The sequence below is a fragment of the Penicillium daleae genome (assembly GCF_028827525.1).
Source record: "Penicillium daleae strain IBT 16125 chromosome Unknown utg000007l_segment0_segment0, whole genome shotgun sequence".
NCBI classification, from domain to species: domain Eukaryota; kingdom Fungi; phylum Ascomycota; class Eurotiomycetes; order Eurotiales; family Aspergillaceae; genus Penicillium; species Penicillium daleae.
In genome coordinates this window covers 2,675,400-2,701,458 of record NW_026623155.1, presented here as the reverse complement: position 1 = coordinate 2,701,458, position 26,059 = coordinate 2,675,400, and the positions used below count along the sequence as shown (strand labels likewise).

The window sequence follows — 26,059 nt, the reverse complement described above, 5'->3', positions numbered from 1 at the left end:
GTTCCAAGAGCTACATGTGACTATGCCCCTGGAAATAATAAGGTAGAAATAAGGTTCTAGCCTTAAGCTAGCACTGTAATTGATCATCAAGCTATGTGAACATTCGGTGCCACCAGCGGGGAATTTTGGGCAGCGAAGACATGCTATTTGGGGGCGGTTTAACCGCGTGGCCAAGGAGAATGAATGTAGACTTGCCCAATCAACCACGTTCCAGCAGCTCCAGCATCCATCAAAACAGCCAGTCAGCCATCAAATGTCGACGCGTTAATTCATCCGACCATGGAGATCTCTCCTTCACGCAAGCGGCCGCGCCCGGTAGTGTCCTGTCTCCGATGCAGAGAGAAGAAAATGAAGTGCGACCGGGCGGCCCCATGCCAGAACTGTCGTAAAGCAGGTTGTCGTGCTGAGTGCAAGTACAACCAGCACCCTCACTCCAGCGACTCTCTTCCGACAGCAAAGCGAGTTCATCTGCCCGTCGAGGAAGATGGAACTGATCAGCAAGATCAAAGATCCCAATCGCGACTCGGGACGGGCATCATTGAGGATCTTCAGCAGCGTGTGGTTAAGCTGGAGGAGTTCCTCGCTGTTCGACCTCATGCTAGCAGTTTTCGCCAGATGAGAGATGCGCCTGTCCAGGGTTCATGGTATGTTGACATGATTTTCTTATTCTCCAACTTTTATCTCTTCTCCCATCTCTTCTCCCATCTCCTCTCCCATCTCCTCTCCCATCTCCTCTCCCATCTCTTCTCCCATCTCTCCTTTTCGATCTTCTCTTCTCATACTCTTCAATCAGGCCCCAATCTGACTCTACGTCGTCCACCTCACCTTTCCTCGGGACGTTAGTCGTCAAGGGGTCGCGAACTCGTTATCATGGGCAAAACAATCGCGTCACGCTGCTCAATCAAGTAAGCCCTCTCGTTTACTTGACTCCCGCAAAATCTCCGTTAACTGACGCGTCACAAGTTCCCAGACGCAAAAGCGTTCATCAACCACTGTTCTGAAGACTCTGAACTCGTAGGGCTGGCCAAGGAAGTCCAGTTTCTTCAAACAAAGTCACTGGCGCAAATCACCTCCCCCCAGTCCCTCTCGGGGTTGGACAGCTTTCCTGAGCTGCAACATCTTTTCAGTTCTTTTCCCTCAAAGGCAACCTGTGACAAGCTGTTGAAGGTTTACACCACCAACTGTGAGAAAACTCTCAGAGTTATTCACGTTCCTTCTTTTCTTCGCCAGTATTCATCTTTCTGGCAAACCCCCGACCACCAGTCTGCGTCCACATTTGTACCACTTCTGACGGCAACTCTGGCCGTCGCTGTGTTCTTTGCTCCCCAACCAACTCATCCCGATGAATCATCGTCATGGGACTATCTGACGCAAGATGCCATCGGCTCACTGCAAGCCTGGTTGGTCAAGCTCCCACGAAAGCAGCAGGTTGATCTGGCAACCCTACAAATTGAAACATTGCTGTTGCTCTCCCGCCAACTTCGTCTTAAATCTCCAGAAGAGCTGTGGAAAGCTAGTGGTTCTTTGGTCCGCTCTGGTATGGTGATGGGGTTGCATGTCAACCTTTCTCAGTCCACCAAACTGTCTTTCTATCAGGCAGAATGCCGTCGACGACTCTGGATTACCATCGTCGAATTGGATCTTCAGGCATCTATCACGTCTGGCATGCCAGTGATGACCCCGGAGCTAGACTTTGGGCCTCTCACGCCGTTGAATCTCAACGATCCCGACTTTGACGAGTCAACTTTAGAGCCGCCATCACCTGCCTCTCTCAGCGAGGCGACCGACTCGCTGGCTCAAATCACTCTTGCTAGTTCATTGGCTCATCGGATCAGAGTGATGAACACGGTACAACATACAAACCCGCATGACAGCCTCACTGAACGCGTCAAGCAAGGTCAAAAGCTCAAGCAATATATTTCTGACGTTTCAGCCCACTTGAAGCCAAATCAAAACACGGAAAGCACGCGTCTCGCGTGTGTTTTGAATCACGTCCTGCTGGACATCTTCCTCCGACGCCCGCTTCTTTGCCTTCTTCTACCTATTCTCTCTCACACCTCACACGATAACTCGTCCTTCCAAGAGATACAGGAGACTTGCCTCGAGTCCTCACTTGCCATTCTTTCTTACCAAGACTACTTTGACCCTCATTTTGCTGACCTTGATGTGAGCAACCTGACTGCTTACTGGGATATCTTCCACACATTCTGTCACCATGACATCGTGTGGGCAGCTCTCAGTGTATGCGAGTACATGAAGCTACTTGCCCCCACATCAACAGCTTCATCCCCTGCCAACTATACCAGGGAGCCAACTGGTTCCCTAAGCCAGATCCCCAGCAAAACTAGCCTCATCCGTCTCATGGAGAACACACTTGACAGCTTCACACGTCGGGTCCACCACAAAGGAAGCAACATCAAAGACCTCATTCTCCTCAGCACTGTTCTTCAGTCTGTGCGCGCTCGTGGATCAACAGAGCAAAGGGAGCGTTTGATGCTACAAGGTGCCAAAAACACCCTTACTGCCTGCCGCCAGCATCTGCTGTCGATAGCTACACAGCAGACCTTCTCATCTGATATGGCAGATCTGGCACAAATGGTACTTATCTCTCATTCAATTTAGATGATTTGCTTACAATTTTACAGATCCAACCCTCCGAGGCGATGACCCTGACACAAAATATGGGGCAACGCCTGTCCACTTCTCAGTCTCAGATATCGGACATCATCCAACTGCCACCTGAAGCCACGACTGAGTTTGAGAATTTCGTCGGCGATCTCTTTTCATTTGATGATGAATCATTTATGTGGAATATATGAACGGGAAAATCCGAGCCCAACACAGCCTGGAGAAACTTCACTACATTTAGATTAGCAAAGCGGCGTGGAGGCACAATCCGCTGGGCGATGAAGCACAAGCGGTGAAGAAGCACCGAGGGCCTGTGAAATACAAGGGTGATCGAGCACCACATTATCGGTTCAAATGTCATAAACAACCCTCATCTGATTCGAACAAAAGCGGCGTGGAGGCACAATCCGCTGGGTGATGGAATACAGCGGTGAAGAAGCACCGAGGTATATGGGCTATCTCAGGGTGACGAGCACCGATCTCTCATGATACTTCCGTATTTATATTCTCCATGGCTCTAGGAATTTATTGGCTCTTCCCGATTCTCAGTTATTCACAGCATTCTTCAACGAGATTAGTTCGTGATAACTGGCGCAGTATTATCCCAGCGTGACTCCTCAGCTGCATCCACAAGAAAACAAGCAACGCTCTTGCGACTCGCACTAGCCATCAATGGCACACCTTTCCCATCATGAGGCCACTCACGCACCGTCATAATATCAGTCTCCACCAACCGAGATGGCCGAACCATCACATAAGTGACACCACTAGCACGAACCTCCCTGTCGGTCATATTGTGATCCTCATACTGATAACTCATATTGGTCTTGCTCATCAATCCACGCAGCAAGCAAGACATGTTCGGCCATGACGCTCCTACGCCAAACGCTTGCATGATGACCACCTTTTGGACACCATATTCCTTCATGGCTGTTACCACGTTAGCATTGCTATCGGCCATGAGTCGCGGCGGAGATATCAGTGCGGCGAAGGGGCTGTCCGAGGCGCGGGGGGCATTCAGTGTGACGATGACAACGTCGGGGATGCGATCTTGGAAAGCTTGTCTGACATCGGAGACTTGTGTTGGCGATCCTGAAATTGTATCAGCTTCTGTTTAGGTTTCTAAGTTGAACACGGTGTTTACCTACCTTTGACGATGCTGATGCCATCCATTCCTTCCATTGTGGCTGGATCACGGACGAGAGCTGTAACGCCGTGTCCTATCATGAAATTAGTCTGGGATTGAAGATCCTAAATTGACCGTTTGATCTTACCGCGTCGCAACAATTCGTTGACAACGAGCTTGCCAGTGCGGCCATTTCCACCAATGATCAGGGCGTGCATGTTCGGATGTTGGATGCTATCGTAGATGGTGTAAAGTCCAAGATATGGGGAAAGATTGACTGTTATTTGTGTATCAAAGTATGCGAATCTGTTTGGAGACAATGACGATACCAATAACAGGAAATGCTACAGGAATCACCGACGTTTAAATATGCGTTGAGAACAATCCGCCCGGAGATGTGTATACTTCGGGTCCGGGCTCGGATCCGGAGCAGTTCAATTGACTGAAGATGATTCAAATAACAACCACGTACAACCATGAATTGTTCGGTGAAAAGACCGATCTGGATTAATCTCATCTCATTTCAAGATAATTTCCAATACTAACTCTCCCACTGGACTAAAATCAGAGGTGTAGTATACAGCGCAACATTATCTCCGACCGCGTCTGTCTTTGCATAAGGAAGGTAGATCTCGTTCTGATCGGCCGGAGAGAGGCCAGGATTGGCTTGTAAACTATAAGCCCCCAGAGAAAAGTTTCCATTGACTCCAGAATAAAAATGAATGGGCTCAATCCAAGGACCCTCCGGTGCGGGTGCAGTCGTGATGAAGAAATCTGCCGATACGGATAGACCGGCTTGGCCAATCCATACATATGACTGCCAAGGTTGGGAGTAATAGTATGTATCTGGGAGTGTAATCCGTCCGGGTGATGACCTGGAAAACGTAGCCCTCTTGGTCCTGATAATCAGAGGCGGCTATTTGACCGTAGAATGCAGACGCATAGCTTGCGAGAGAGACAGCGCTCAGGAGAATTGGGAATTTCATATTGGCAGGATAGACTGTTCGAAGTTTTTGAGCAGGAAACGCTGATGTTTGTAGGTAATGTAGAATCGTATCGTATGATGTCTAGCTAAAAGTTCAGGATAGCAGGATATTATAACACCCATCGCTTGTCCTCCAAGTTTCTGTGGCACAGTCTTACCAATATTTACACCGAGACTGGAGTGGCACTGTCTTTGCACATTTTTGTCTATCTGACGAATTGTTTTGAGAATTCTACTTTATAGGCTCTAGTGACCTTGAGCTCGAGACCGGTATGGAGAATGGAGATAACTAGTCAGATTCAGCAAGACATTCCCTTTACGAGGGTGGAAATGAAAATTGTATTACAATTCAAGCTCAAGGCGGTCTTGCACCCTCATGCTAACTTCCGAGTTGGCTAAGTAGGGTAGTGTTCGGCAAGGAGTTGATGACCACACTCTTGAGCTTCCTTCCACAGGATCCGACCCTCAATACCGCAAGGGCTATCCAGCCATAGTAATGTATTCATTATGTGTATGAACCCTTCCCAGCTGATAATTCCCATGTCCCCAAGCTGCAAATGCAATCGCTCGGAAAACCACACCCGAGTGGTGTATCAAGGGCCGCGATTCCACCTAGCGTCAAACTCCATAGTAGTAGTGAGGACATCGCAGTCCACACCTCATCACGGATAGATTCCAATTCATATCGTAGGAGACCCGCCAAAGTTGGGTACGGACTTGTCATCAAGGGGACGGGAAATAAGACAAGCATGCTGTAGACGATCAGCGTCAATCGAAGTGACTCGTATATATGTGACACAGTTCCAGTATCTGCAAATGTAGCAGCAGGAATAGACAACACGTGGTAATGGAGCAGGTTTCGCAATTTGAGTACATATCCCAGATCGAGATTAAAGACCCGTCCAACGGCATACCCTTCCAATAAAGAACTGTATCCACGGAGGGCATGGAATACCCACATCACGGGCTGGGGAAACGTTGTATAGAGAAGACAATGTAAATTACCAGTCACAGAGTCGGTGTATTCAAACTTGGCCAAGAACTCAGCAGCACTGTCAAGCTGAATGTTTGTCAGAAGCGGCCAGTAAGGTCTTGCCAGAAATTTACTAGCTGTGATAAGATCCCAACTTTCAAGAATATTAGCTAAAGTTCTTGAACAAACTCCATGAAAAACTCACGTGGACAATCCTTCGGAAAGCCCTGGCATCTTGAGCTTTTCAAATCCGCCTCTCGCTTGCACAAGATAGCGTAATCCTCGAACATGGCCGTCCATAATCACAATGTCAGTGAACCGGGTCAACCACTGCAGGTTTGAGAGAGGGGCCATTTTCATCCGAGAGCTTGCGTCTTGGTCTCGCTCGTGTGGATGTAACGCCAAAGCAAAAGCAGCCATGACAATTTCATCCGTGATCTTGGCAGGACAGCCGTCATTAACAACATCCTTCAACGCTGTAAGAGTTTCTTGCCGCATAAGAAGCAACTCATAAATATCCTTCCCAGTCGTAGAACATTCGGCCCCTCCAGATGCTCTCCGCCGGATGAGAAGGTGCTCTGCGCCTGAGTGAAGCCATGCGCTGGAAAGGGGTGGGCAATTTAGGGCTAATTGCATCCACTCGTGGGTAAAGCTCTTTCCCTTGTATAACAGGCCGGGGAATAGTCTCGGCCACATTTCTCGAATAGCTGTAGTGTATCAGTAAGGTGACAGCGCTTTTCTGCGGAGGGTACCGACAGTAATGAAAGGTTCGGGTGATAGTCTCCCGGCTCAGATTAGATGGATAAGTATGGAATGGGTCCAGGTAACGGTGGCTATCGTGATCGATGGTCAACGGACTCGGCGCCCGTCTCACGACAGAAAGTCTTTCTTCAAGTCCTCGACATTGCGAGGAGAGCGTCTTTTCTTTCTTCGGTGCGGTGAATGCTACATCGTCTTCGCTATCACCTTTGCTCGGCGAATTCGAAACTTTTGAGCAATTGCCCTCTACAGCGGTTGGGGAGGATCTAGGAACATGATAGCCTCCTACAGAATGAGCTGAACGTTCAAGTGACAAGCTAACATATGTGCAAGTCATCCCGATTCTTTATTCCTGTGAGTCAGAGGCGCATAAGCAACCTGTGAGTGACTAACTTACCGCACACAACGCGAGCAAGATGGTATATCTCTGCTGCATTTCCTTTTTCCATCCCTACACCTCAAACAGGATAGGCTTGATTTTAACCAGGCAAGTCCTGTGGGTTCAACTTGCTGAGATTGGCTAGCGCTAGAAGGCCACTGTGAGACACATGGAACGGATCCTCAGATTGGTAGGGTGCTGGAAGACACGTGCTTGGATTCAAATTCCCCCCCCAATCCTCAGTCCCAGGACTTCTTTTGGACGCGACTCCTTATCATACTGACAGCTCTGATACACGCTGTGCAAATCAAATGTTATCAAGACATTCCCACCAAGAATCAGGCTGTGCTAACCATCGACACCTCGTGCAAGCGGGAGGAACCCTGTCACATTTCCTTTTTTTGGACCTACACCCCACACATGCCTTCGCAGCGAATTCTCTGCCGGGTGGAGTATTGGACATTGTTGCTAAATCCGCCCTCGTGGTAAGTGGTAAGGGGTTGTAGAATCCGGAGGCGGATGCACATGCGGAAGGTGGAGCAGCCTTTATACCAGTACTGTAGAAAGCATGCAGAGAGAGAAACACTGTACTATACGACTCAAACTGGAACGTGGACCTCAGCTCATCAGTTTCCCTCAGCCCATGGTTATGCGTAGTTGCCAAGAGCGTTAAATGACTACAGGAAAATAATGTACATAATGTCCGATTATTGCCTCGCTCCTGTAAAGGTAAGGTACGTGGGTTCTCATTACTTGGCACTAGTCGAACTGCAAAGCTAATAACTAGGTCTAGCATTAAGTAGTGACTCAGAAGGGAGAACACAGTAACTTAATATCTTTCTCTTCTTCTTCTTCCCTTCCACTTCTCCGACTGCCAAGGAAGGCTGGGAAAAAACTCAGTTCACCATGGAACGTCCCGCCGCTAACCAAATCAGGAATTTGTACACCCGCCAAGCGCTTCAGCCTCAGCAATTATTAATACACTATGTATTTTCACCTCATCTAGAGCAGTCGATAGTTTGAAGGACGTCTCCCACCAAACCTCGGCCCACCACAAGTAGTATATCATTCCAACCATTCGTCGTAATGTTTTGTTCGGCGTGGCAACGGTTTCCCCAAATAACGCCTCATGACCAACATCTACACCCGCTGGGGACCAACCTCTGTCGAATCGGTCACCGCAAAACTGTCTACACTTCATTGGGGTGTGAGCACGTGATGGGAGGTGAGCAAGGTCGGCCGGGAAATCAGAGGAAATCAGCTAGTGTTATGGAACGCTTGAGGCTCCCACTCTTGGTAGCAGTACTAGGTAGGCAACTGGTGAGGGGCCTACAGTTTTGAACAAGGCGATAGCCTATCTCTGCGCTTCATCGGGCCTTTATTATTGGCATTGGGGCCAGTTGCGAACGTGGGTTACTCAACTTGACTTGCAATTCATGCGACCAAGAATCTGGAACCCATCTTACCATCGCTGCATCAGGATTCGGCTTAGAATCGCCCATCTGCCAAGTTGGATCGATTTCACAAAGCGTGATGGCTTCCGGTCATGGCATATCTTCTTAGTTACCTTTCTTACCTCTCGGGCTCAACCACGTTGACAACGTTGTACATAGTACAGCGGAGTGGATTGACCCGATATCGCCGCAAAGTCCGCATTAATATCGAGATAGCGGGGATTAGAAAGTCTAAAAGATGTGTTCCCTGAACTTTCCCTCGGACTGAGGCCGCTGATCGTTGGGCTGATTGGTGGGCCTACCCAGGGACAACAATAGGTCCCGCGACTGTTACACCGTTTTGTCCTGTGTGCCCTCTCCTCGTGAGATAATTTCTGACTGTCATGTCTCTGGTGAAGAGAGTGGCGGAGTATTGTGGTCGAACTGGAGGTGGTAATTGGCTATAGAAGGCCAGCTTCTAGAAGCTCGTGTGAACCTAAAACAGCGGGCACCCTTGAGTCTGACGTCTTGATCTTTCAAGCCTTGTAGGTCACTGATGAACTCGACGGTTGCATTGAGCCATTAACCGTGCAGATTCCTAACGGTAGGCGATACGCATTCCACATGGGACGAGGCATCGGCGACCGGAGTCCAGTCATCGTCGGCTAGAGCCGATGCTTTGCTGGATAGTTCGTCGTCAGTGCGCCACGCCCCCGAGTCGGCATTGAAAGGGGTCATCTTACGAGTACCGAATTCTTGCATGTGGGGCCCGGGGATCTCTATATTGCTGTCTCACGGGGACGTTCAATTCTCATCATTGACTAGTATATCTCTGGGCGCCATGTTCAACACGTTTGTGGGTATCAACCACAGTGATACGACTAAAAATCCATCCGAGCGACGGCGTGCTATCGTGGCGAAGGCTTGCGTGGAATGCCGAAGACGAAAGACCAAGTGCATTGGAACACAGCCCTGCACTGGTTGTCTAGCATGCAATGTGGAATGTGTATTTCCGGAGTATCGGCGGCGAGGTAGAAAGTATGTCGCGTTACTGTTTCATTGTACCTGCGACCACATTTGACGTTGTGTTCCTCCAGAAGCCAGAAGGCCCTCCACAATGCCAGGAACCTTGACTGTGAATCAATTGTGAACCTCCTTTTTCCACACACGCCTGTGCAGTCACTCAAGGGACTTTCGCGATCGGATTTGTTAGATCGTGCTAAGTCCGTCTGTGTTGAAGAGGATAATTCTCCTTTGACAAGCAACCAAAGTTCCTCAATCGCATCACCAGACATCACAGTGCCCATAAAGGCAAGAGCTGTGCCAGATTCGGAGGCCAATGACAGGCTATACAAACTCCAGTATAGAGGTTCGACTCTCTTTGAATGGGACGAAACTTCTCCAAAATATCACCACTCTGTGGAAGACGACGTGAACGCTCTCTCGTTGTCGGCCGATCGAAGATCTTCTTTTGTGGGAATTTCATCGGTCGCAGCAGCGATCAGAGCCCTGACAAGCATCCTGCCGGCGCAGCTCGTTGATCAAAAACCCACGATATCCACATCCTCCCCGAATACAATAGAAAATCCCCCTGCAGCCACGTCCTTGACTCTTCCTTATCGAGTTGTCTCCTACCGCGATGAGCAGCGCCTGATCGACGCATACTTCACTAACATCCACGTCTTTGTTCCTATTATTCACGAGCCAAGCTTTCGCAACAAATACTTGACCAGTCGTGGTAGCCAGGATCGGTCATGGCTGGCACTTCTGAATATGGTCCTTGCTTTGGGAAGTGTTGCCACTTCACCAGGCGATTCTGACGAGGATTTTGAATATTATCACCTCGCCCAACAATACCTGTCACTGGAGAGCTTTGGAAGTGGAAGGCTAGAGACATTACAAGCTCTGGTGCTTATGGGTGGGCAATACTTGCACTTTCGCAATCGACCAAACATGGCATCTGCTATCATTGGAGCATGCTATCGAATTGCGAGCGGTCTTGGCTTAAATTTGAGAATACCCGAAGAGACTAAAGGCAAATTAAGCCTTCAAGAAGAGGTGAAACGACGGAACTGGTGGGCTATTTACGTGCTGGACACATGGGGCTCTACAACGCTGGGTCGGCCTTCGGTTGCGCTGAATAGTTTGATTGATACGCCGAGAAACATACTTGATGATCAGGTGAGGCTACGACTTCTCCTAATTGCAAATCCTTTGATTCAAACGCGACGTGGCTAATCATTTTCCAGCGCGGCGAGCTTTCACCAAATGAGCCAACGATACACGCCCCTTTGATCCATAATATTCAGCTATGCAAAATCATCAACCGCATCCAAGACCGACTACTTGTCAACTCTCTTCTCGATGACCATGAAATACAGTTTTATGATGATATGTTGCTATCCTGGTTCGAAACCCTACCGCCATTCTTGCGCTCACCCGATCCAAATGTGCCGGACCTTCAAGATGCCCGCTTGGTTCTCAAATGGAGATACCACAATATTCGATTCCTTTTACATCGCCCCTTGGTTCTCGATACGGTCGTTCGACAAACACCATTCCATTGCCTCTCTACGAACGAACAAGCTGTTGTCTCCCGATGTCGCGACATTGCAGCAGAATCCATTCTCAGTATCCAAGCAGAATGGCGCCCAAACAAAATTTGCTGCTGGAATGCAATATGGTTCATGTTTCAAGCCTGCTTAATCCCAGTGATGGCATTAGCTCTTGAGCCTACCGACCATGACGAGTATCAAAGTTGGTGCAATCAGGTCCAGATTGGGATCGCAGTCTGCGAAGAAATGTCGGGATTCAGTCCCGTTGGCCAAAGAACGAAGTCGTGCTTGGAGCAATTATTCTTAGCTGCTATCAAGGGATCACCTCCGACGTTTCGGTACCAGCCTTTGAGTAGACAACCTCCCTTGGATACCGTCATGGGAATATTCGCGAACGACTGGGACCATCTAGACGGAGATGAGCTATTCTCCCAGTTTACTACTCCCGGCGGCTCATACATAGACGACCAATTTCTCCTCGCACAATACCAACCATACCAATGACAACTCAAGTTTCGCCTTCCTAATCACTGCAATACAGCACAGCTCATCCCCCTACTTCTCCAGCAACTTTTCTTTGTTTTCCAGCCAAAATTGGCTTTTAAGCAAGTTGTCTCCCGACCGGTGTCTTTGAAATGCCGAGGAACAAATCGCTTATCCATAGTACATGATCGACTTCCCGCGGAATCAAACGAGACTCTCGGTGAAGCTGACATTATCCACCTGCCCCGAACTTTCACCGGATAATAATCCGTGCATACAGTATGTACTTCTGGCTATGTACATAGTGGAGTCTTTACCCGAGCCATGAGTGGTCAGCGGGTGAAGCCGACGGGCTCAATTAGGCCAATGCTAAACTGGTTCGGGGTAAAGCCACCCGGGCCTGTTGCAACGTCATGAGTGAGCAGCCATCGGTGCCGCCTCTTTTGCCCCGCAGGGTCTCCGAAATTCAAACCCCATTACGATCTAAGTTTGGAAAGCTTGAACTGTAGGAGAAACTATTCGAGACGTCGTCCCAATCAATTGAAACTGTGCATGTTCTCACCATGAGCTTGTTCAACTTAGGCTCTTACTTTATCATCCGCGTCATTTGGTCTTCCCAATCTGTAACGCGGCTTCTGCGGGGCACGGCGAATACGAAGAAGTGACTCATGATGGCATCTGTCGGCCGCAGCACTTATGGATGGATTTACCAGCTTTTATTTTAAAGGGTCTCAAGAGGACTGACACTTCTCGAATTCAGCCCATATAGGACTTTCTTGTGTTCAGCGCAAACACTGTAAATCAACATGGCCTCCCAGCTCGACCCCGAGATTGTGCTGTACGATTTGGCTTGTTCAAAGGGCCTCTGCTTCTCCCCGGTAGTGTGGCGCATTCGCCTCCTGCTCAACTATAAACAGATCCGTTACAAAACCATCTTTCTCGAATTCCCCGATATCGAGCCTACACTGAAAGCGCTGTAAGTTGCGTTTGATAACTTCTGGGGAAGGATTTGTTTCGAATCTCTTTCGACAGCAAGGACCAGGACTTACCTATCGCACACGAACCCCTCTTTCTTCCTGCTTTTGACTTCTTCTCCAGTGGCATAAAATCCGAGTCCAAATACACGGTCCCTACTATCCATCATGTACCGAGTAACACTTATATGATGGATTCCACACCCATCGCGCAATTCATCGAGTCTACCTACCCAAATCCCCCAGTCCCGCTGACGTCAGAGCTGGGGCGTGAGGTCGAAACGAAGGCGCGCGCTGTTGTTAGCACGGTCTTCCGCAACTCGGTAATGCCACGTGAGATAAACATTCTCTCGCCTCGCTCGCAGGAGTATTTCCGACGGACTCGTGAGGCTGCACTTGGCCATCCGCTTGAGGACCTTCTTGAAAAAGAAGAAAGCAGCTGGAGCTCCTTAGCGGATGAAATCCGTGCTGTGGGGGAACTGATGCAAACGAACAGGGATAAAGGGCCTTTTGTATTGGGTTCTCGCCCGAGCTATACTGACTTTTTCATTGCCGGTGCCCTTCAATGCGCGAGGATGGTGGACGAGGGTGTATTCCAGAGAAATATCAAGTACTACGGTTACGCCCAGATTTATGAAGCATGTTTACCTTATATGGAAAAGAAAGATTAATTCAGGACAAAGAACATTGCGCATCAATTATCTCATGTTATCATTTTTGTTTCTGCCTACGAATAAATGAGCCAGGCGTGCTCGTGCCTGTGCTGGTGTATTTATCCGAACCCTGCATGAATGTTTGCATAGCAGGCAAGCGGGGCTTTCCCCTTCCCTGTCTGCTCTCGAATCAAAGATCCTTGCTCATCTGTACAGTCTATCGGCCCCATTTGACAGCTCTACCATCCTTCATGACATAATTTCTCCGTGACCTGGCAATCAACTCCATTTCTGGTAAGTTAAACAAGTTTCCCCGCATTTCGACTGGAAGTCTTCCGTACGTCCGTTTGGATAAGAATCAGGGTCTCATTTTGCCCCTCTTTCAAAGCGAGGAATATGCATTAAAAAGGTATTGTAACTGCCTCGAGTCATTCCGGGGATTATTTTCTGTAGAAGTTGACCCTTATCTCCATCTAGACATTAGCAATGCTTTGGGCTAACATTCTTGCCAACATAGTCCTGGTACTTCCTCTAGCAGTGGTTGGACGTCCTTTGGACAACGGCAGACATTCTCAAGACCCAATTGTCGATCTGGGATACGCTCAGTATGAGGGAACCGCTCTTGAAATTGGAGTCAATCAATTTCTCGGAATTCGATATGCTGCACCGCCTCTAGGAGACTTACGGTTCAGGGCACCGGAAGATCCTGTTGTTACTCACGGAGTTCAAGCGGCCAAGGAAGTATGTACTTCTTCTGTACTGTCGTTGTTTTGATAGTTCAATATTCTCAATCAGTTCTAGTTTGGAGCAACCTGTATCGGGACATCTGGATCCGGACCAGCACTCAGCAATAGCACCAACGAGGATTGTCTATTTATCGATGTCTTTGCACCAACCAATGTGACGCCGCACAAGAAACTGCCGGTCTGGTTTTTCATTCAGGGTGGTGGCTATGCTGCAAATTCAGACAGGAACTTCAATGGATCAGAAGTTGTCGCAAAGTCAAATTACAGCATGATTTTTGTGCAAATAAACTACCGCGTCGGTGCATTTGGGTTCCTGGCCAGTGAAAAGATACGAGAAAATGGCGATCTGAATGTCGGGCTTCTTGATCAACAAAAAGCCCTGAAATGGGCAAGGCAGAACATTCATCTTGTAAGACCTGGTTTTCTTATAATATCTGTTAGTAACAAGGTATTACCCAAGGCTCTCACTAACTTAGTCACAGTTTGGAGGAGATCCTGACCACATTGTCATTCATGGAACATCCGCTGGTGGTGGCTCAGTGGCCTACCATCTCACTGCGTATGGGGGTCAGGAGAAACTTTTTGTCGGCGCAATAGCAGAGTCTCCGTTCCTTCCTACGCACAAGACCGTCGCTGAGTCCGAGTTCCAGTATCAAAGATTCGTGGAGGGTGTCGGGTGCGGGGAACATGAAGATTCTCTCGCCTGCCTTCGATCCCAAGATACAGCAACACTTCAGTCTGCCGATGTGGCTTCTCTATTCCCTGGTGCAAGTGAAACTCCATTATGGTATTTTTTGCCCGTTATCGATGGCACGTTCGCCCCGGATGCACTCTATAGGCTCTTCGAACAAGGCAGAGTGACCAAAGTCCCAGTAATGGTTGGCGATGACAATGACGAAGGAACATACTTCACTCCAAACGCTACCACCTCTGCTGAATTTTTGGACTTCATGCAGGCCAACTATCCTCGACTGACATCCACTGACCTTCAGCTTATCAATGCGACTTACCCACCAGGTGCATTAATGCCAGATCATGCTCTATACTTTGCCCCAGCCGCTCAAGCTTACGGGGAAGCAACGTTTACCTGTCCAGGCAATGAGATAGCCTCATCTATCGCCAAGTACTTCTCCCCCGCAAAAACTTGGAACTATCGTTACAATGTTTGGGATGCAGCCTACGAGGATGCCGGGCTAGGGGTACCACATGTCACTGAAAAACCAGCGGTCTGGGGTCCTGGGTACGCAGGAGCATGTGATAATTGTTCTTATTTGACTTACAACAAGCCAATGGTCCCCATTGTCATGGACTATTGGATCAGCTTCATACTATCACTGGACCCGAATACATACCGGGACAGCTCTGCTCCCGAATGGAAGCCGTGGGGGACCGCTGGTGGCCAAAGAATGCGGTTCCAGCTGAATGCTACAGAGATAGAGCCAGTCCCCGATGATCAGAAGCATCGCTGCATGGTCTGGAAACATTTGGCTCGCACGATGGAGCAATGATCATGGAAGGTTTTAAAACCTCACGTATGGTGTCAGATGTGTGCTGTCCTCGGTTGTTCATCATATTTCTGTTCTGTGGATCGTCAAGTTTGCTTCAGAGTCATCAAATTTGCAGAAATCGAGAGAAGTTACGCCTTAGAATTTGCTCTAGCCACCGTACAGGACTATCCTTCCTTTATCTACTGTATTTCTCGCGTTCTTACCGAACATTTTTTACAAGACTTATTAATAGGCACATCACTAACTATGTACACGACAGAGTGACCAAGGGGAACAGCTGGATACTGAACAGTACCCACTTGCCCCAGGGTTCCCCCCTCAAAGAGACAATATCTCAATCGAAACCAAAGCCGGCCCTCATGTCCATCCCTTTGTTTTGCCTCCTCACGGTAATCCAATCTCGAGGAAAATAATATCCGCTGAATAACAAGGGGTCAAATCAATTACATTACTGTAGAGCCCTGAAAAGTGGACAAACTGCATGAGCTGAAGACCCTTTTTTGCCAAGGGATCAGCAAATCCACAGGACCAACCGCACTATTGAATTTGAGTGCATCGCCAAGCAATACTGTGTAACCATATCCGCCAGTCACCATCGACGATGCGAGGGGAGTCACAAAACGAAACCACGAAACAAAATCTACATTTCGAACGCCGGAGTATTTAATTGTCGATCCAGCCGGTATGCGGACATCATGAAGTGAAAATCATTCATCAGTACTTTTAATTTCTCTCCTGGTGATAATCATCGCTTTCTACCTCCACGAGCTTTCCAAATGCTTGTGTTAACGGTACTTGTGGGGCTCGCCTCTTTGGCGATGCCCACATTTGCTCTTCCTCATGCTACCCGAAATACCGCCGATGTATGTCTCGTGTCCTACTCACACATCCAGGCACAAACTGTCTAACACCATGCAGTATCGAATTCCTGACCACTGCTATCCCAATCCTTGTGCTGGAATCACTTCCCAAAATGACACCTATGTTTGTGGTGACCCACGCTTAGGGCCTGTCAAGGCACCCAGGAAGTTCCCTCTCGACAACGAGTTGCAAAGTTATGAGCGCTTTGGCTCTCTATGTCCTGTGGCATTCCTCGAGAAATGGGCCGGATCAACGAGTCCTGATGCTTCCTACAAATACCCACCCGCCAACGGTTTTGTTGTCAACACTGATGGGGCCCCGATCATTGGCAATGCCACGCTGTCTGTGGGCCAGAAGGTCGATCGCTTCGGTTCAGAGTATGGAAAATTCCTGGCACCGCTAGGCGCACCCTACATCCAGCGTGCATTACCACCAAGTAACTTGATTACCTATGATGGCGATCATCCGTTCAACTATTATGTATATGAAGTGACGAAGAGCTTCGTTGTAGGACTGGGGCCTATCGCGCCATGGTTTGAACAACCGGGTATGGGTACTCAATTTGTGACTTATGCAAGCGTTAAGGATCTCCTGGCTGAGGGATATCTGCAACGATTGACGCCGGATGAATACGACGACCCTCGAGAATTTTCAGATGACTATACCCCTGGCCCATCCAAATTCAAGCGCCATTGAAATATCGCATTGGTTAGAGGCTTGGGATGCCCTGCTGCGAAACTACCTAACAGACCCACTACATGTGACGCATTCATCTCAATCGCATCGGCTTGTTCCGGGCTAAAAAGATGTATATGGAAGGCTGTAAGCTTATTCAGATAAATCTTGGAAGGGAATAGATATCATGTCGAAATCGGCAGGAGTGTTAATTCAAAGCCTTGCCGTCATCAACTTCAAATGAAGCAAGATTGATGTTGCAGCAGAGCAAGCCCCATTTGCCTTCCTTCATGAATGCAATCAGTATACTCCAAGAGACCTTGAATGCTCAGCACCAAGATACATGCCGTTAGAGACCTCCAAATATAGAAAATTATCCATGTACAGCGAATTCATTCGCTACCACCATCGCACGCCTTGCCACTTGGATGTACTTCGTTGCATTTGTCGGCTCGTGTATGTTGTCTCCAGGATGGGCCAGCCTGGCACTTCTAGGCAAGAACAAAATTCCAGTCTGACTGTAAGCTCTTCTAAGATTTTCTGCTGCATTTGGAGCTTACGAGGATGATGTCGTCATGGATCTCAGACATATCGAGGATACCAGTCGATATGCGAGATGATGTGGCCGGGCTTAGGGCTACGGCCAGTACATCAGATCGATATTTCAAGATGCTCAGCCTCAATCAATGTAAGACTGGGTGGGGTGGCCTAATGAGGTCAACCACCATTCACAGTACAATTGTTTTGCGGGGAAGCCCTTGATAATCAACGAATTGCGGGTAGATCGGCCACAAGGCGTCGCGCCAATCGGAGACTTCAGCGCCGTATAGTCAGCCGCTGCTCACGCCTGAATTGGTCCTGAATTCGTCCCGAAGTGGCGATAGCCGAGAGATCTCGGTATTGCATAGCATCCCGTTTTCGGTGCCCAGTTTTCATCGGAAGGGTAGAAATCGTCATTTCTGAGACAGTGTCTTGGCAAGTTAAGATTCGCATAGTATGGGGATCCCCGCGTGATCGAAAGCCTGCCCTGTGGACTAAAATTAGGATGCTCCGACCATGGGAACAATACATCGGGCCCCTTTTCCATGGAACTGATAGTAAGTAGTACAGCTAGAATCCCAGATGGAATACGAATGGTTCGTCCCTCCAAGTTGATGAGCAATGCGGCTCAGAGTGATTTTCGTCTGAATTGGTAAAGAATTGGTAAATTGGATACGAAAAGGCCAGCCTTCTGACTGTTTCAGCTATTCGCGTGGTCTGCAGACAGGGAAAGCCAAGACTGTATGGTAGGTATACGTCACCATTCGTATCTCTGGGTAAGGCAGACCATTTTGAGGCAGTATACACATGATTGTTTCTATAATTGTCAAGTAGAGCTAAGAAATTGTGACAGCGAGGGTAGAGATTCAAGTATTTAAAGGTCCTGGACTTCCGTCGAATGGACTATCATTCCAGACATACAAACAACAGAATATCTATTCCATTCTCAATACTATCCATATCTACTTGCAACACTTATCACTTTCAATATGAAGTTCTCCGACGTCCTGACTCTCTCCGTTGCCTTTGCCACTGCTGCCAATGCCAGCCCTATGCGGCGCACTGAGGAGGTTGATATTACCTTCATCGGCGCTGCCGATGCTCAATTCTCTCAGAGCTTCCCCGTTGATGGTTCTCAGGTGTCAATCAGTGAGTTCATATCCATGCGAGTGTCCTCAAGCTTTGTGTGATAACGCTGACCTTCTTAGCCAATCCTCTGAGCATTTCGCACATCTCATCCAGCACCAATGGCGTCTTTTGCACTTTCCATGGCGTTGACAACAGTGTCACAGCCGTGAACGGTGCCGAGAGTGTCGACGTTGGACCTCCTCAGACCCAAACCTCCGGATCATGCCAAAAGTTGTGGCGTCGTGACACCGCACAAGTCTCGGTCAGCTTCATCGGTGCTGCCGATGCCAAATTTTGGCAGGACTTCCCGCTTGACGGTTCCGCTGTGCAAATCAGTGAGTCTGCACCTGTTCGTGATGAAGAGGATGGTATCAATTGCAGAGTAGAGGAAGCTAACTGTCACAGCTAACCCCCTGAGTATCTCCCACATCGAGATCGATGCTTCTGGCGCGTCTTGCACTTTCAAGGGAGTTGACCAGAGTGTTACCACCGTCCCTGGACCCTCCACTATCGACGTCGGTCCTCCTCAGACCCAGGTCGAGGGTACATGCAGGGCCGTCTGAGTTCTGTCATGGGGAAATCACCTGTGTTTTCGATCCTGTTTGAAGACTCTCCTTAATTAGCATCGGTTTGTATTTGGTAAACAGAGGTGGGAAAGAGACTTGGCAATATACCGGTTGAAGGAAAGCGTTGAATCCCGAAGCAATGTGAACAGATAGAAGGTAGGCCTGGAGGACGAGATGACAGGGGGTTAGTCACTCACTTTCACAAATTGGAATTCTGCTATGATATGAATCTACGTTCCGCTCTTTTGTTTGTCAAAGGCTACGGAATCTTGGAGCAAATAGAGCCAGACAGATGCCTTCTGGTTTGTTGTGATTCTTCTTTGCCTTTCCGTAGGACTCCGCCCCGTTTCCAGGCCGAGGGTTCCTTGGACTATTTAATCCCCTTCCGCTCCATCTCTTCCTGCTTCTCTTCATTTTTCCCATCTTTTCACCTGCAATCCCGCTACCATACCTCTCAATCCCACAATCAAAAACTCGGCACCCTGGTCTCTTCACCTGTATTGAAACAGGCTCTGCAGGCCCAGGCAAACAAGGAGAACATTCAGATGCGCCCAATAAAGCTCTTGATAGCAATCTTAGCGATAACTATGATTCTCAGCAGATTTTCGATGTTGATGGACAACTTGTGCAGATGCAAAAAATGGACCTTAACGACAAGGCTATGCCCATCGAGCTAGTCACTCTTCTTCAAAAACTTGATCAGTGGGATCAGGTTGTAACGGTCCCCCGGTCCTACAAGGACGTTATACCCAAGACGATAAAGCCAGAGATCGACGTATCTGCGTCTCAAGCTCCCTTTTCCGACCCGCCAGATGAGGAGGTCAGACCAACAGCTCCATCTGAACGTGTCATTGGCTTTGAGCGAGATACTATCTATTCTTAGCGCTGGGAAAGTTTCTGGCTGATGAGTGGGATGAAGTGGTCCACCGGCCTCTCTTGAGTCTTGTGTTCCAGGGGGTTGTGATCAAATGGAATGTGGAGCACCATCGGATTCTGGCGGAACGGGTTCTGCAACACACCGAGAAAGCCCAGGACCTTCTTCAGGGCGCCACACAAGACATCAATCTTGTTGTAAATGACTGCGCGAATGCGAAAATTTTGAGTTGGTACGAGTCCGATGATAAGTCTCTAAATCACATCTCGTTTTGCATCTCGATCGATATCAAGAGGGACAGCCGTGCAATCCAACAGGTCAGAGACAATTACATTATGGAAAGCAACTTCCATCTCAACATAACCGAACACCGGTCCCTCCGGTTTAACCCTATTGGAATTATGGTCGTGATGGCTAAAGATCAGAATTCACCCAAACAGCTAACGACATGGCTGATGCCCAATGGGAACATCTTGAAGACCTGGTTGACGATGAGGCTGATTATCTGGAAGAACTGCCATTCCTGCCTGGTATCGTTATTCAAGGCCACGAGTGGCATCGTTTTGCCACATCTTGCGATAGATGTTGGAAAGATGTCTGGTATGAACGACACATGGGCAATACAGCTGCTGGCACCCAAGAAGACATTTTGGCATGGACGAGTTATCGGCAATACAGTGACGCCTGCCCGCGGTTACTGTCCAACTGGTGCATGCCCTGCAGCACATAGGGGATTGGATCAAGCGTGTCTACTGGCCCTGGTTTAGGGCTAACGCGTTGGGCGTCCTCGGTGGTTAATCTACGGCCACAATCTCGGTTTGATTTCCCTGGCTGAGAAATTTCCATAGTTAATCAGGTATCTTGTGACTAATCATTCCTTGTTAGTTGAGTTTTGTTTCATCTGCTCGCGCGTCGTCCATGAGCCCCCGAGGCGAAATCCCCGATACCGCTCAATCCGTGATCGATAGATGACTACGTCTGAGTGACTGACCTAAGTTAGTCAGTGCAATTGCCTGGTTACGAGGTCAAGTCCAAGTCTTCTTAGTCCGTCTCGAATGAAAAGTTTCCTTCGTTTTTACATTTCTCGCCAGCAAATCTCCCCCTTGTTCTCGTAGAACTTGGAGGAAGAAAGAGTTCACTCCATGTGCTCGTAGAGATGGATTGATAGACATAATTTTTATGGTCAGGGGGAATATGATAGTTGACGATGAATCTCACCGCTACGAGAAGGAAGCCCAAGAAGCAAGAATACCACTAAGTTGGATCTATCTAGGAGAATGAAGGAAGAAAGAAAGGACAAGGGATAGGTGCAGGCCTAAATAGGCTCTTGGGGTAAACGGCCATCGGTGGTCCTGGGAATTTTCGAGGATGAATCTTCATAGAGATCTCCAGGGGGGAGGTTCCATCAACAATCAGAATGTGTTGAAAAAGCGTTCCATGTTGACACCTCGTCGGACTCAAGACCGCGCCAAGGTCCATGCGGAAGCCAAAAGTCTGCCTGAGCAGGTCCGGAGGCAAGTTCCACCGGCACCGGCTGTTTGCTTACTCATCGGCGCGATCCGCGGGTGGGTCCCGGGCACGTATAAAAAGGCCTCGCTGCTCCCAAAACTTTTCTCTTCTTCAAGCGACTCTACGTATGTGCTCCCACCCCCCTACAGTGGTTATTCCACTCCCGTTTGGAACCATCTGCTAACCTCTCTTGCTCCTACAGTTCAAAGAATCACTTTAGAGTAGACGTCCCACTTCTAAGCTCTTTAAACGAGCCACAGAATCTTCACCCTTGCTGATGACCGCTATGTCCTCGATGCCCTAAAGTGAAGCCATTTGGACTCCCGCCTCGACTGACAAGCGTGCTTCGGCGTCTGCATGTTGGTCCAGGGAGTGGTGATGATCTTAACCTGGTCTCGGCGTCTGACTTCGGTCGGCTGGTCCTGGTGGGTGTCGAGGAGGTCTGAAAGGTGCTTCGACGCTTTGTTGTTTTTCTTCCCTTTGATGTTTGGGGTTGGATTGCAGCGATGGGAGAAGATGGAGATGATACAGCAAAAATTTGCCCTCTACATAGCTCTAACAAATTTGAATCGAGATTTTCCGCACAGAATTTTTGGCTCCGAATTTTTTTCCCTCGTAGCATCCTTATCGGTTATCGTCACATGATCCATGTTTAGTTCCATGACCGTCACTTGTCGAGGCTCCTCTTACTTCCTGGCCGCTCCTGCTTTAGCCAACCGCCCTCGACAAATTGAACTTTGTTTTCTACCGAAGGATTCGTCAATGCATTGAGATCTCGCTCGACTACTCCTGTTGCCTGGGTATTAAGGCATACAGTGTGGGGCCAGGAACTTATTGCCCCCCTTCCCTCCGAAATGCGTCGTGGAGAACACGCCGATAATTCTGGTGTAGCACCCTCTGTCACGTGCAAGAACAGTCTTTCTACATCCATTGTTCTCATCTATCACTATTACTGCCGCTATGGCACGCTCAAAAGAGCTTACACCCGCAATACGCGAGCGAATATGTGAGCTACATGCCATCAACTGGGGTTACAAACGCATACATCAACGGTATCCCTCGATACCCATTTCAACCATTCGATACACAATCAAAAAGGAACCTGAACGTCGGGAAGGAGTATCGAAGCGTCGATCGGGTCGCCCCAAAAAAACGAAAGAAACTGATCAATTTCCCAAAGCTGATAATGATTCAAAGGCTGGCAGTGATCCAAAAACTGACGGTCCTTCGAAAGCTGATGAGGATCTCGTTCTTACCGATGTTACCGAGAGAAACACCGACTCTATAGCCTCTGGGGCCAGAGTGGATAGTGCATCATCATAGCCTTTGCAGGTTCCAAAATCGCACCATGGAATCCTTTTCGAGAGTCTTCTCACGCCCATAAAAATAACTATCAGACATCATTCAGCAGGCCCATGAGGTGCCCAGCTGTTTCAACCTGAGATAGTTCTTGACACTGAGGATTAGAGCCTGTTTCTAAGAGCATCATGCCACAAAATTCTGCTGTACATAAGGACATATAATTACTTACCCCAAGTCCAGGTGAACAAGCTCTTTACACGGTCAATATAAGCTGAAAGCCATCAATCCTTTTACCTACAGCTACCCAGTGAGTGTTGACAGAGATGACAGCTATTACCTGTTCAAAGCAAGAATAGGAATAACAGGCAATACCCTTGCCTTCTGATTACGGTAGTCCAAATTTTAGATATTCCTTTGAAAATAGCTGGGCAACTGAGTCGCTCTCAAGGGAAAGGTGACGAGTAGTGAATAATGATCGACTATGGATACGGATGTTGACATGTCAGACATGGCGGAAATCTCTGGTGCAGGGTAGCTGATCTCCGTTTGTTCGGCCGCCTGTCGTCCATTATGTTGTTCCTACCGACCCCTGTCCATTAAGATCCCTTATTCTGGAATCAACTCAAGACCAAGACCTTGTCCTCAGTGCCGGGAATTGACACTCGTCAAATCTCTTCGCGATTTTCTTCTTTGGACATGGTTAGCGCGTGGCCTCGAAGCCCAGTTCATTCCAACCATACCCTCTCCTCAGACGTCAGTGTGTTAGAGATGTTTTTGGCTTTAAAGTGCAACAAGGAGCCTCTTCACAGCCTCAAATCTCATCCTCTCGGGTTCTGGCCAGCTAATACCAATCAAGTTATTCATGGTTCCCCCGAAGGGTGAAGGTCCAACTTTAGGCCCGTGTGGAAATTCACTGAGCAACACCACATAAAGACCGTAGTGCAAGGTCAAGTAGGCAACGGTCTGTTTGGTGGATAGCTCGATGAATCTGTTATTTGATATTCCATAACCGTGTGTGAGGATATCCCCAATAATGTTGCATAACATATCAGGGACATGCAGCACATTCTCCAAATGGAGAGTACCATGTGAGCTTGGGCCGAGCTTGACAGGGAGGTCGACAGTTCCAATTCCAATGACTGTTATTGGGTGGCCTTCGATAAGGCAGTAGGAGTTGAAGGGAGTGTAGTCATCACCGAACCAGGATCGATCTTTAGCCACGCTAATAAAGGGTTAGACAATGCTTGATCTTGTTATTCTTCAAGTCTCACTGGATGTTGGATATGTTTGACCAAACCCAAGCTGGGCAAGGAAGAGGGTCCTCGTCAGCGCTTTCATTTATTAGAGCCATATCGGAGATTAATATTGAGGAGAGAAGAAACGGATATTGGAAATTCCTGAGTCTTGCTAGGGAGAGGAGGAAGAAAATGGAGAAGAGAGTTTTAAGAGGCGGTTGGATTACCTCAAAGTGGAAAGTGCCGGGAACTCATATGTTCTGAGATCTTTAGTTTTTTTATTTTTTAGATTGACTCCAGACCTAGATTGGGCTGTCGGCCTCGACCTATGAAAAGGTCAACCACAAAGATATACACGTAGGTCCTTGGGTGCGCAATGACCTACTGGGCTCAAGTCAATATCACATGGATGATTGATCGGTTTCGGTTGGAATATATATTGCTGCCTTTAGTAGTACTACGTACTCGATGCGCTGCAGGTGGTAGATATTCACCCATTCAGTTCTTCAATATTTAAGGCCTCTCAGAGGTTTTTCTTCCCAGGCGTATATTTCTAATCGGCATACACTGACTCCGGGAATATTTTGATCGCTCAGTCTTTACCTCTATTCTAGAAGATCGAGAGCAGAAGCGATGCAATGCGCCCCACTAAGAGGCTAGTCAGCCAATCAACACCCCAGAAATACAGGCAAATCTTTGCACGTAGATACCCACCAATCACAAGCGATCGCTAGGAATAACCTCACCCCGGGGCCTCGGAGATCGCTGGGATTGGCTGATAAAAGATGAGTATGGCGAGCAACGGCTCCACTGGACGAGCACAACCAAACAAAAGCCTCAGGGCCGAAGTGGACTCTGTGGATTGTGTGGTTTTTCGATAAGCCTTGCCTCCCAGCAAAAGATTTTGCCGGATGGCCTCAGCAATTGCCCCTGTAAGCAGGAAAAAAAAACGAAGCCGCCGTAGAACCACGCTTGGTACAAGCCCCCTCCATCCAAGCACGACCATCACCATGTCCCAGGTTGTATATATCACCCTCGAACAACCCACGCCCAATCATATAGAGTATATCCTTAAATCTCAGACCGATTGGATTCATCCCCATTTAATTGAAAGCGTCGACCCGGTCAAAGGCCGTCAGATCCGGGCCTCGGAACACATCCCGAAAGGCACCTGCGTGCTTATCGACCACCCCTATGCAATAATTCCAGTCGTGGATGACCCAGCGACGAACGACGACCTCATCTGCAGCAATCCAGCTTGTAATCGTCGGTCTCCGCGTCATTCGGGCCGTTTCTCATGTTCCAATTCCTGCATTGCGGATGTTGCGTGGTGCAGTAGCGCTTGCAGAGACGCTGACAAGGCCCGCCATGATTTTGAATGCACATGGCTGAAACGCTATGCCGATCCTATTCGAAAGAAATGGGGCGAGTACGATTTCGGCATGCTATGGGTGATTGTTCGGCTGCTTGCTTCTCGGCATACGGAGCCAGAGCCACAAAAGGACAACGTCGTACCGACGTCGCAGCGATTGAAACGTGGCTGGGCTGGTATTGAGTCGCTATGCGGATCTGTCGACACATGGCCTCATGAGCAGGTCCGATCCTGGACCACATTGTTGAAGAAATATCTCCAAAATAGCCCTGTTCTGCCTCATGGATTCAGTTCAGACCAGGTGTTGCATCTGGTCTGCCAGGAAGAGGCCAATTCTTTCGGTCTCTATCCAAGAGAGACGGGCATATTTCCACCTCCGCAACCCGCTGTTGATCGAGGGGAGCAATTCGCTGCAGCAGTCTATCCTACTGCAGCAATGGCAAATCACTCCTGTGTACCCAATGTAAGCAAGGCTGGCTTTCTCCACCTTTTCCCTCGAGACTGACCGCCATTAGATGACGCATAAGCCCGATGAAGATGGCCGCATGATATTCACGGCTTCTCGCGACATTCTACCGGGTCAAGAATGCTGCATTTCCTACTTTGACCTGACCAAGTATACCGACTTGGCTTCGCGCCGCGAGCATCTACGTAAATCGTTCAAGTTTACTTGTCAGTGCGATCGATGCACATCTGAAGAGCCCGTGGAGGAGAACGATGACTGGACTTCAATGCCAATGATGGATCTATAAGCGGATTGCAATTGTTTTGACGAGACGCCTGGGGTAGATAACG

General features: G+C 48.5%; 11 protein-coding genes across 11 annotated transcripts; 8 read left to right on the top strand and 3 right to left on the bottom strand.

The window, feature by feature from the left end:
• Positions 1-279: 279 nt before the first annotated feature.
• N7458_008151 (Zn(II)2Cys6 transcription factor) lies at positions 280-2,819 on the top strand (the record flags this gene model as incomplete). Its single annotated transcript, XM_056911533.1, has 4 exons — positions 280-644; positions 794-905; positions 964-2,598; positions 2,646-2,819. The coding sequence occupies 4 exons, from the start codon at positions 280-282 to the stop codon at positions 2,817-2,819; spliced, it is 2,286 nt and encodes a 761-aa protein (XP_056764359.1).
• Positions 2,820-3,202: 383 nt separating this feature from the next.
• On the bottom strand, positions 3,203-3,972 carry N7458_008150 (uncharacterized protein; the record flags this gene model as incomplete). Its single annotated transcript, XM_056911532.1, has 3 exons — positions 3,203-3,720; positions 3,777-3,848; positions 3,903-3,972. 3 exons carry the CDS (start codon positions 3,970-3,972, stop codon positions 3,203-3,205), a joined length of 660 nt encoding a protein of 219 aa, XP_056764358.1.
• A 1,162-nt stretch (positions 3,973-5,134) lies between these two features.
• N7458_008149 (uncharacterized protein) lies at positions 5,135-6,408 on the bottom strand (the record flags this gene model as incomplete). Its single annotated transcript, XM_056911531.1, has 3 exons — positions 5,135-5,219; positions 5,321-5,866; positions 5,918-6,408. The coding sequence occupies 3 exons, from the start codon at positions 6,406-6,408 to the stop codon at positions 5,135-5,137; spliced, it is 1,122 nt and encodes a 373-aa protein (XP_056764357.1).
• Positions 6,409-8,687: 2,279 nt separating this feature from the next.
• Positions 8,688-11,342, top strand: N7458_008148 (uncharacterized protein; the record flags this gene model as incomplete). Its single annotated transcript, XM_056911530.1, has 5 exons — positions 8,688-8,736; positions 8,789-8,828; positions 8,878-9,321; positions 9,381-10,464; positions 10,533-11,342. 5 exons carry the CDS (start codon positions 8,688-8,690, stop codon positions 11,340-11,342), a joined length of 2,427 nt encoding a protein of 808 aa, XP_056764356.1.
• Positions 11,343-12,127: 785 nt separating this feature from the next.
• On the top strand, positions 12,128-12,966 carry N7458_008147 (glutathione S-transferase family protein; the record flags this gene model as incomplete). Its single annotated transcript, XM_056911529.1, has 2 exons — positions 12,128-12,297; positions 12,420-12,966. The coding sequence occupies 2 exons, from the start codon at positions 12,128-12,130 to the stop codon at positions 12,964-12,966; spliced, it is 717 nt and encodes a 238-aa protein (XP_056764355.1).
• A 468-nt stretch (positions 12,967-13,434) lies between these two features.
• On the top strand, positions 13,435-15,202 carry N7458_008146 (uncharacterized protein; the record flags this gene model as incomplete). The annotated part of the gene is made up of 3 exons (XM_056911528.1): positions 13,435-13,689; positions 13,750-14,103; positions 14,177-15,202. 3 exons carry the CDS (start codon positions 13,435-13,437, stop codon positions 15,200-15,202), a joined length of 1,635 nt encoding a protein of 544 aa, XP_056764354.1.
• Positions 15,203-15,978: 776 nt separating this feature from the next.
• Positions 15,979-16,759, top strand: N7458_008145 (TNT domain-containing protein; the record flags this gene model as incomplete). The annotated part of the gene is made up of 2 exons (XM_056911527.1): positions 15,979-16,065; positions 16,121-16,759. 2 exons carry the CDS (start codon positions 15,979-15,981, stop codon positions 16,757-16,759), a joined length of 726 nt encoding a protein of 241 aa, XP_056764353.1.
• A 1,508-nt stretch (positions 16,760-18,267) lies between these two features.
• N7458_008144 (uncharacterized protein) lies at positions 18,268-18,969 on the top strand (the record flags this gene model as incomplete). The annotated part of the gene is made up of 3 exons (XM_056911526.1): positions 18,268-18,427; positions 18,487-18,774; positions 18,812-18,969. The coding sequence occupies 3 exons, from the start codon at positions 18,268-18,270 to the stop codon at positions 18,967-18,969; spliced, it is 606 nt and encodes a 201-aa protein (XP_056764352.1).
• A 643-nt stretch (positions 18,970-19,612) lies between these two features.
• Positions 19,613-20,613, top strand: N7458_008143 (uncharacterized protein; the record flags this gene model as incomplete). Its single annotated transcript, XM_056911525.1, has 2 exons — positions 19,613-19,817; positions 19,856-20,613. The coding sequence occupies 2 exons, from the start codon at positions 19,613-19,615 to the stop codon at positions 20,611-20,613; spliced, it is 963 nt and encodes a 320-aa protein (XP_056764351.1).
• Positions 20,614-23,437: 2,824 nt separating this feature from the next.
• N7458_008142 (uncharacterized protein) lies at positions 23,438-24,008 on the bottom strand (the record flags this gene model as incomplete). The annotated part of the gene is made up of 2 exons (XM_056911524.1): positions 23,438-23,879; positions 23,929-24,008. The coding sequence occupies 2 exons, from the start codon at positions 24,006-24,008 to the stop codon at positions 23,438-23,440; spliced, it is 522 nt and encodes a 173-aa protein (XP_056764350.1).
• Positions 24,009-24,902: 894 nt separating this feature from the next.
• N7458_008141 (SET domain-containing protein) lies at positions 24,903-26,016 on the top strand (the record flags this gene model as incomplete). The annotated part of the gene is made up of 2 exons (XM_056911523.1): positions 24,903-25,727; positions 25,780-26,016. The coding sequence occupies 2 exons, from the start codon at positions 24,903-24,905 to the stop codon at positions 26,014-26,016; spliced, it is 1,062 nt and encodes a 353-aa protein (XP_056764349.1).
• Between the last annotated feature and the right edge of the window lie 43 nt (positions 26,017-26,059).